This window comes from Mya arenaria, chromosome 11, assembly GCF_026914265.1.
Source record: "Mya arenaria isolate MELC-2E11 chromosome 11, ASM2691426v1".
Classification (NCBI taxonomy): Eukaryota; Metazoa; Mollusca; class Bivalvia; order Myida; family Myidae; genus Mya; species Mya arenaria.
The window spans coordinates 49,846,946-49,857,877 of record NC_069132.1 but is presented as its reverse complement, the minus strand read 5'-3'; the positions used below and the strand labels follow the sequence as shown (position 1 = coordinate 49,857,877).

Genomic DNA, 10,932 nt, shown 5'->3' with positions numbered 1-10,932 from the left:
CCCCTTGTTGTATTTTTGTAGATGATCACCCAAGGAAGCTTCCTGTGAAGTTTCATTGAATTTGGACTGGTAGTTTCAGAGGAGATGTTTTTAAAAGCAAAACAGGAAGTCGGCCATTTTGTTGTTGTTATTGTTGATCAATCGTGACACCTTGTTGTATTTTTGTAGATGGTCACCCAAGGAAGCTTCCTGTGAAGTTTCATTGAATTTGGCCAGGTAGTTTCAGAGAAGAAGTTTTTTAAGCATTTGTTGACAGACGGACTGACTGACCGACCGACCGACGGAGGGACGTCTGACAAAGACCGATCACAATAGCTCACCTTGAGCACTTAGTGCTCTGGCGAGCTTAAAATAGAAAAAAATGTGTCAAAAGGACAAAGCTGTCCCTCTTCTTGTTTTTGTCACAAAAGCAAAGGCTTTTTTCCGCCATAAGTCTATGATTGCGCTTCAAAATTACTTGCAAAACAAACTATGTGGCAATAAAAAGGCAATACCAAACGTACCTCTACGAAATATACCTGCATTCCATATTTTATCACTAAACTCCAATAGCGGCGGTCAAGAGGCTCTAAATATTTCAATTAGCTTATAGCTTTAATTAAAATTCCTACGTAATGGTGACTGTGGCAGCTCTTATTCCTTTGAATAGTACTTGTAATTAGCACAACTAAACAACGAAAAACAAAATAATCTTTATTCAATAGCAAGTAAAGACAAACCATATTGATAAGATTGTTCCCACTTGTACTGTGACAGTTTTGTAGTTTTGATACAATTAAACAACAAAATTGTTTACTGTTGTATCAATAATTAAATTAATTATTTTTATCTTTTAATTTAAACTAAAATATAATTATGAACATGATTGACATCAAGCCTTTAGAAGAGCCTTAAAAAATTGGTATTAATGAGAGAACAAGCAGAACCTAAAAATATTGTAACATAACGCTGTTAAAATGTCTTAAGGGTATGCATGAAATACTTACCAGACAAAAATAAAATTTGACACAACAAACTATCAAGTAGCCAATATCTGATTGCATATTCTATTTTTTTCCAAATGTTAATTATAATAATGAATATACACACATTCATAACTGAGAACTTAACTTAAATGTCCAGATGAAAAAGAATCTATTTTGGTGACTGACCTCTACAAACATAATTATCTAGAATTCAAACATGTACTTTTAGTACAATGCTTTTCAGTAACACTAATACATAAACTTGCTTATATCCAGCTTAAAAGAGTAACAGATAAATTATGTTGTGATGACAAAACAATAATCCTACATTATTGGATAGAGGCACTAGAACATTGTTCACGAAATACCACTATGGCATACAACCTTGACATACTGAGCAAGAGATGAACAGTTTTCAAAACCAATTCCATACTATTGCAATTCTATCACAGAAGCTGTGAGTAAAATATGAACAAAAAGTTTGTTCTACCTATCATAGCCACAAGAAGCAAATAAAGGTATACATGTACCTCACACAAGTTAGCAATTGCAAAATACATTATAAACATTAGCACTAATATGATAATTTCTAATATCACCAACATGTGCAATTTAAAACTATTTTTGTTTCAGTGACCAAACTCTTAACATAACATTAATTCATGTCCTAAGACCAATGATTAAACACCAACATACAATAATAAACTACACATGCACTTCATCAATAAATTGTCTGTGATTCTCCATGATTATATGATAAATGGGTTTTCATGTTATTTAAAATTTGTTCACAGAAGGTAATTAATAAATTGGATTCATTTTTCAAACAAATAGATCCGTAAAATAAAAATTAAATATCACATCTTAGTTTTAGTCAAAAGCACAAAGTATACAACCTTCAAAGATAAATGTCAGCAAAAACATTACATTTCTAGGGTTGCGATCCCTTGGATTGGTTTACCATATAACAGGGTAGCACTTTCTTGGTCAGGTTTAAATGAAACAAGGATGCCTTTTCTTGGTTGGACTAACAATATTACAAGATTGCAATTTCTTGTTTGGGATTTCTTGGTTGGGTTAAAAATATTGCAAGGTTGAATTTTCTTGGTTGGGTTAACAACTTGATCCACAATGGCCTTCAATAAACTGTCACATTTGAAATTGTTCTTGGTGGGTAATGTTTTACAAAGCTCAGGACACATCAATGTCCAAAATATAAACAATCAACAAACAAACAAAAATAAACAACCTTATTGTAATCAACATATATTGCACCAAAATGTTAATAGTTTGCCCTTTTCAAATTCTTTAACTTGAAATAAAGATCACAGGGAGAGGGTAACTGAGTTTTTTTACAAAATATATAATAAATATATATTAGAATCACCATATTCCAAAGTCTGTCCATCATCAAGAAGGAGAAAAATGAAGAAATCACATGTATATTCATTGTTCCCATATAAAATGTCAGCATTAGGTGTACGAGGAAAAAGGTAACAATAAAACGATACATGTATAACTGAAACTATGCAGAATATCAGTTTTAAGCTGCTTGACACTCTTTTGTCTTTGAACTTTGCTATGAAATTGAGTCAATTGAGACTTTTAGTTTAACAAGCATGGAGGCAAAAAGAAAACTATGTTGGTAACAGAACGTGCAATACCCCACTGCTCAAAATGAATATCTACTGATGGTAAAAAGCCTTTGCACTGTTATTATATGTATCAGACAGTTTCACAAGTGATAGTTTGACTTATGCTGAAATTTCTAGAGCTGCATACAAAATAGGCAATAACTTTTTTTTTACAAATTAAATATGTCTCATTTAGTACTACATTTTATATAACTTCAATACCCAAAGATGACATGCCATTTACAAAAGAGGCTTGGCCACTCTCAACTTATTTTTTTGTTTTACTGATTTGGGCTGAAACAAATTGAAGCAAGGGATTAAAACTACATTTCCTCATTTATTTTGAAACTTAACCAGGCAAAACTATCTTTTCCTTTATGATTAAAATCTGAATAATATTCACCCTTCTAAGGGAAAGATAAAGGAAAACGGGGCCATGTCAAAAAAACAAACCCAACAAAAACATTAGCAAAATCCTAATCAAATTAAATAACTGATTGTGTAACACAGTGACAGTACTAATTCAAAAATACATGTATATTGTATAATAAACACAATGTGTTATATATCATTGGTGTGAAACACACGTACACTAGTAATCAACTATTCCTTTCCAACACTCACTCACTGTATATCATTTCAGATGCAACATGCATCAACAATGAGAGTATATGTGGCAAATATTCATGATGCAAATATGAAATTAATGGCTTCTTAATGGCAGTATTTAAACAACTGTTATGAAATAAAGCAACGCTTGCATTCAGAACTTGAACAACCAATGGCAAAATAAACTAGGAACAGTTCACATCACAAGAGACATACACACAGATGTACAGGCAAATTAAAGTTTCAGATCACAGAATCCATAAGTGGATGACATTTCTCCTGCATTTACAGCAGCAGGTATAGTCCATGGGACTTCATGGTAACCATGGAACACACTGGGTCTATCCGAACATCTCCTGCGAGGCGTACGTCATGTACAGGAAGCCGTCCTCATCCTTGTCGTCCCGGTAAACCTCAGCCAACGTCAGAGACATCGAGGAGATACTTTTGTTGTTGATAATCAGGTAAAACGCTTGGTTTGCATTCAAGGACATCCGATTTCTGGAAGTTAATTGCACAAAAAAATTATTAACACATTACCTATACAGAAGATAATTAAAAAGCAACAAAAATAAATACTCTTCAAGACCTCACTGTGTACTTATATTTCAGAAAAAAATAGTTCAATTATTGACAAATAGCATAATTCACTGGAACAGAGTAAACACTAAAATACTTGATAGCTTTTTTATGCAAAGATTTATGTATGATTTGAAATAGGCAAAAATTACAATCAAAGTGTATTCATAATATAAAGGTAAATTTCTTTAATAAAATGTATTATCTACGATACGAAAGCCTAAGTTGGCAAAAGGTCCTTAAGCAATATTATGAGAAGCATAATTATTAACCTTATGTTTTTAATTGTAAGTCCATTCTTAAAGGGACTCACTTATGTTTTATGAAGTCAAACATTTTTTTTTTAATTATATTTTGTACGAAATGTGACCATGCTGCACCAAAATGATAAAACATAATCAAAAGTTCAAATAAGATCTCTGTTGTTAACTAATTAGTTAAAAGTATGAATGAAGATGTTCTAAGTTGTTGAAAAGCGTAAGTCATGCTATTAGAAATCAAATTTATTTCATCTAAGATAATAATTATATACAAAGTTTTGTTCAGTGAGTATATGCCAAGGCCACTAAGTGTTTGTTCATAAAAGTAAGTTAACTAAATCAATTTGTCGATAAACAAAGTTTGAAATGAACCTTATGATAGTAGCAAACTGGGCATATAGTCCAAGGTGTACTTTATGATGGTACCGAACTGGGCATATGGTCCACAGGTGAACCTTATGATAGTACCAAATTGGGCATGTGGTCCACAGGTGTACCTTATGATGGTACCAAACTGGGCATATCATCCGCATATGGTCCACTTGTGTACCTTATGATAGTACCAAACTGGGCATATGGTCCACAGGTGTACCTTATGATAGTACCAAACTGGGTATAGAACCAAACTGGACATGTGGTCCACAGGTGTACCTTATGATAGTACCAAACTGGGCATGTGGTCCTGATGTGTACCTTATGATAGTACCAAAATTGAGCATAATTTTATGGCCCACTGGTGTACCACAGGTGTACCTTATGATAGTGCCAAACTGAGCATGTGGTCAGCATATGTACCTTATGATAGTACCAAACTGGGCATGTGGTCTGCATGTGTATCTTATGATAGTACCAAACCGGGCATGTGGCCCCAGATGTACCTTATGATAGTAGTTAACCTAGCATGTGGCCTGCACTTGAACCTTATGATAAAAGGAAGCAGGGCACGTGGCCCGCAGGTGAATCTGATGAAAGTAGCAAACTGGACATGTGGCCTGCTTGTGTTATGATGACAGTACCCAACTGGGCATGTGGCCTGCAGGTGTACCAGAAAATAGTAGCAAACAGGGCATGTGGCCCACATGTTAATCTAATAATAGTAGCAAACTGGGCATGTGGACCTCAGGTGAATCTGATGATAGTTGCAAACTGGGCATGTGGCTGGCATATGTACTGATAATAGTAGCAAACTTGGCATGTGGCTGGCTTGTGTACTGCTAATAGTAGCAAACTGAGCATGTGACCTGCAGGTGTACCTAAAGATAGTAGCAAACCGGGCATGTGGCAGGCATGTATACTGATTATAATAGCAACAAGAGCTGTCGTAAGGCAGCGCGCTCGACTTCGCCGCTTTGACTTAGAAGTGAATACAATAACAATGTAATATTACCAAGTTTGGTCTATTTATGTAAAACCTAACTAAAATTATTCAATACATAAGATGACTTTGATGCTGCCCTCCCACCACCTGAAAAATGACGCAAGTCATTCAAATAACTTGATTTCCCATTATGAAAATGTGGTAAAGAATAAACAAATATGCCTTTCAAAAGAAATTAAAATAAAATTTAAAAAAAAACAAATCAAGGGCCATATAGTATAGCCCTTCTTGTTTTCCCTAAGTAAAAACTGGTTAAGAATGTAAAAATGTGCCTGTCAAAAGAAATTTAAAACAAATAAAAATTCAAGGGACATAATTTGTATTTAGGGTTAAAATGGAGTTACGTTTCTTGTTGCAAGATGGTCGTAAATAATTTTGAATTTTATTAAGTGCATTGAATGAAAGGTATAGAAGTTGTTTTTATTAAAATCCCAACTTGCCCTTAACTTTTACTTGCCTAAAACTTTAACCTAAGTCAATCAGGGGCCATAACTTGTATTAAGGATATGGAGTTATGTAACCTCATTGGGTGATGGTCCTGAACAATTGTGTAAAGTATAAGTCAATTGAATGAAAGGTATAGAAGTCATTAATAAATATCCCAACCTGCCCTAAAACTTTAAGCTGAGTTCCATAGTCAATTAGGGGCCATAATTTGTATAAAAGGTAATATGGAGTTATCTAACCTCATTATGTGATGGCTCTGAAAAACTGTGTGAAGTATTAAGTCAATTGAACGAATGGTATTGGAGTTTTAAGTGAAAATCCCAACTTGCCCTAAAACTTTAACCTGCCCTAAAACTTTAACCTAAGTCAATCAGGGTCCATAACTTGTATTAAGGATAATATGGAGTTATGTAACCTCATTGTGTGATGGTCCTGAACAACTGTGTGAAGTATTAAGTCAATTGAACAAAGGGTATAGAAGTTATTTATAAATATCCCAACCTGCCCTAAAACTTTAACCTAAGTTTCATAGTCAATCAGGGGCCATAATATGTGTAAAGAATAATATGGAGTTATCTAACCTCATCATGATATGGCCCTGAACAACTGTGTGAAGTATTAACTCAATTGAATGAAAGGTATTGGACTTAAAAGTGAAAATACCAACTTGCCCTAAAACTTTAACCGGGCGCCGACGCGAGTAGTATAGCCCACCTATTCTTCGAATTGTTGAGCTAAAAAGGGCATGTGGTCTGCGCATGTTCCTGGTGATAGTAGCAAACCAGGCATGTGGCACGCACGTGTACTGATTATAGTAGCAAACTTGGCATGTGGTCCAATAGGTGTACCTAATAATAGTAGCAAACTGGGCATGTGGCCCAATAGGTGTACCTGATAATAGTAGCAAACTGGGCATGTGGCCCAATAGGTGTACCTGATAATAGAAGCAAACTGGGCATGTGGCCCAATAGGTGTACCTGATAATGGTAGCAAACTGGGCATGTGGCCCAATAGGTGTACCTGATAATAGTAGCAAACTGGGCATGTGGCCCAATAGGTGTACCTAATAGTAGTAGCAAACTGGGCATGTGGCCCCATAGGTGTACCTGATAATAGTAGCAAACTGGGCATGTGGCCCAATAGGTGTACCTGATAATAGTAGCAAACTGAGACATGGTCAGCTCCTGGGGCACAAGAAATTTGGTCTTGTCCAGTATAGGCAGGCTCTGCTCCTTGTAATAACGCTCGACTATCACCTTCAAACACAAAGTCAATGCAATTAGTTTGTTTAAGTTTGTTCAGTTAAAGTTGAAAAGATCCATGTCTGCTATTGGTCAATGTTTTTAAAATCATTTAAAAACAATTGTTTTGCCATTTGGATCTCAGGCTCACCCATTGGTTATGTTCTGGAAAACTTTCCGTCAGCCAATCAGGGTGCTATTTGTGTTAGCTTTGTACCCCCAAAGAAATTTAATTAAGCTGATGTTTTGTTATGATTCAAAATTTGATTGAGAGATTTAATACTTAAACAGAAAAGTTAACCTTTAACTCATAAATCCCTGGGATGTAGGTTGAAATTAAACCATCACTATTTTTTGTCAATTATTTTTTAATTAAAAATTAAAAGTGAACTGTTGTAGGTGTATACATGTATTACATAAAAATGTGTAATGTTAGTGCAGCCTATGTTCTTTTAAAAAAATAACTAACTCTCAGTCAGTTGTACATATTTAATTTTTTATGGATGAGCTATATATAGCGATTTGGGAAATTCAAATTATTTAGAAAATATTTTTCAACAGCTTGGAGACCTTATAAATGTGTACTTTAGGCTGGTTGGCTTTAAGTAAAATTATAGTTCAAAATTGTCTCTGTACTGTAACCGTCTTAATAGCTGATTACAAAGTGCGTAATCATTTAATATCATTGAAAAACAATGAGGTTATTAACTTATAGTGGATAGTACAACTCTGATAATTTTGATGAAATATATGACTATGATAACAGTTATCAAACTATATCACCACGTTCTAAAATGATGTCCAAAATTTAGAGCATATGCCACTTTCCTCACTTGTACATTGAAACAGATAATGATCGTCTTCCCTTATTATTACGATCATTCTCTTAGAGTACATGTACGTATGAAAATGAATGCTACATTTATATGGGTAGTATGAGACAAAACATGAACACACCGTCTATCACTGACGTGCTTCATAGTTTGTAAACTGTGAAATCTTAATACCAGGGTGTTTTTTAATAAATAATTTTTAAAATAAAGTATTCACAGCTGCTTATGGTTAGAACCTTATACCAATGAGCAATCAACATACCAGTTCTTCAGTTGAAAACTTATAGCACTGAGTAATGCAACATACCGGTACTTTGGTTGGAAACTTGGCTCTGATTCCTGCTACTTCTTCTTTCCGAGTGGCTGAAATATAAGGAAGTAAGAAGCAGTCACCAAAGGTATTCTTGGCATTGTTCTTTATTATCCTTAAATCTTGATACTTGTCACTAATACAAGGGAAGAAATGACATGGTAATTCATAAAGAACACTTTCAGGGGATAATCACGCTACCTCTCCATCTGGATGGCACAAAGATCAGATTGCTCACAATGGAAGTCCCTTCATGTATACTTTAAACTAATTTATTTTACAACAAGTTAATTTACAACATTATATAAATCACTCTTATTGGTATGATCAAGGGAAATAAGTACCCCACATTATTAACAATAATATTAACTTTATTTATTGAAGGTAACACATTAAACTATATAAATGTAACATAACTTGTTTTCAATATGGCTTTCATAAAATACAAAAAGCAATGCAACCCACTTGTCCCTTTTCTGTTCTGGGTTACAGTAAGCTATCCAAATTACACAACTTAGATCAGCCTGCCATCAATTTAGGATACATTTCCTAAAGAAAGCACTGCAACCTTTAAAAAGTGTATGGAAAATATTAAATATTTGATAACTGACAAATGTCAAAATTAATAATAAGTATCCCTGAACATTTATTATTGTGGCTATGTTTAGGCCTTGGTCCCACAGCAAACACCAGATGTTTTCAGACTGACTTACATTAAAAATGAATTGGCAGCACACCAGATTTCTATTAAACTATTATTTGTTTATGCTCATTTGTTTTTAGACGGACACCTTGCTTTCAGTAATCGCTGTGTTTGGTTCCACGCTTGCAGTGTATGAACTGTGTTGCAAAAGGGATACAAAACAAAACAGTTTACTTTGGTTTTGTAAATGCTTGCCCTACAAAACGCATTGCATGAGTAATTATATTTTGAGTGGAAGTTGCAGACTCACACTCATGACCACTACATGCCAACAGTCAGCTTTATTGACTGAGCTTATTGGATGGCTGGTTCTTACCAACACACACTACAATAAATGTAATTTATATTTTTTAACCAATATCCAGTACACACAAGAAAAAATCATTCATAAAATTTTGCTGAACAACTGTACAGTACTGCGGATAATAAACAAAACATCTACCACTTACCAAAACTCTTACGCTGTTTGAAAGATTTAGCTGTTCCTTCTTTGTTTTCCGGCATTGTTGTGTGTATTTGAGATTCAATGGCACGGTCTGTGGTGTTGTGTATCTGTAAATTATGTCAAATCGTAACGGAGTAGTGTCACTTTATTGTGACAAATGACGTCATGAACGTATGCCACATGATTGGTTTAATGGCCGGATTGTTAAATTGTAGGATACCGGTAAAAAAACTGAAGGGACAGCACGCCAAAATCTATCTGTACCCGTTCGTCGCTATTTATTTAGTTTTGCATTGCAGGATTTAAGGGTTATGGTTAGTTTTTTTTTAGATATTTGAGAATAAGATTATATTCAACTTTGTCATTCCAGGTATATTTTAGGGGTGTATAACTATTTGGAATCAGAAACAGAAAAAAATATAATTAGTCAGTTTGTAAACCAGACGATTACCTTTTATTTAGTGTTCAAATGAACTTTTCCTTCCTGTATGCAATAATTTGGAAATCAAGAATACCTTATTTTGTATGGTGAATTATTTTGTTTTACAATATATTTTATAAATAGTAAATTGCCAGTGTAATCAATTTGTTAAATACTTGCCACATACATGAATAAATAAATGGAGTGTCAATAAAATATAATAACAATTATGTACAAACAAATTGGCACATGTTCTTAATATATAAACAGGCATGTCACACAACTATATTGGCCACCGTTTCAATGAAATTGCTTTAACAAACAGTATATTAAGTTAAACATCTGTCTTTTATAATGGGTATTCTTAAGTTTCTCTTGTTTAAGGATATTTGGGTATCTGCAAAAGTATGTTTTCAAATATATCTTTCGTTCTTCATCAAGAATATTACACAGAAGCAGATAATGGAATTCATCGCCTAATTAATCGCAATTTCTATAAACTCTTTCCTTTAGTGGCGTACGTTCTATTTCAGCTACCAGTTTCAATTGGGAGTCCATGGTTTCTTGTTCTAAATTCAACTACAAATTGTATGTTTTTAGTCTGTTGATTTAATTACTTAGATGTATGGCTCAATGCCGAATTTAGTTTTGAATACTCTGTAAAACGTTGCTTTATTGGATGTTTCAGTTAGACCAAACATGCAAACAATTCATTTATAAAAAGATCTTTTAACTTTTGCTTAACCGTTGACTTCAATCATTTTTATTCAAGTATTAATTGGCTTTCCCATATATTGTTTACACACATTTACTTAAAATAAATTTAAGATGATGGATCTTGTTCTAACAGAGGGCAATCTCATTAAAATCATATCCAATCTCATTAAAATCATATCGTGACGTTCACTTCATTTCATTACGTAACGTCGTGAAGCGTGTATTGGGGATCTGATTTTAATGAGATTGAAAAGAGGGATTCTGGCCTGATTACGTAACGTGGGAGCCATGACGATCACGTGAAACACTACGCCACTCTGGACGTCAGATGACATCATATCGTAGTAGGGTAGATAACCTGCCGACAACGCGGGGAAACAGAGCGCCAGT

General features: G+C 34.1%; 1 protein-coding gene across 1 annotated transcript; it reads right to left on the bottom strand.

Annotated features, from left to right (window-relative positions):
• Positions 1 to 680: 680 nt before the first annotated feature.
• On the bottom strand, positions 681 to 9,567 carry LOC128209201 (microtubule-associated proteins 1A/1B light chain 3C-like). Its single transcript, XM_052913133.1, has 4 exons — positions 9,409 to 9,567; positions 8,254 to 8,309; positions 7,022 to 7,128; positions 681 to 3,709 (listed from the first exon to the last, which is right to left on the bottom strand). The coding sequence occupies exons 1-4, from the start codon at positions 9,461 to 9,463 to the stop codon at positions 3,550 to 3,552; spliced, it is 378 nt and encodes a 125-aa protein (XP_052769093.1). The 5' UTR covers positions 9,464 to 9,567; the 3' UTR covers positions 681 to 3,549.
• Positions 9,568 to 10,932: the final 1,365 nt, after the last annotated feature.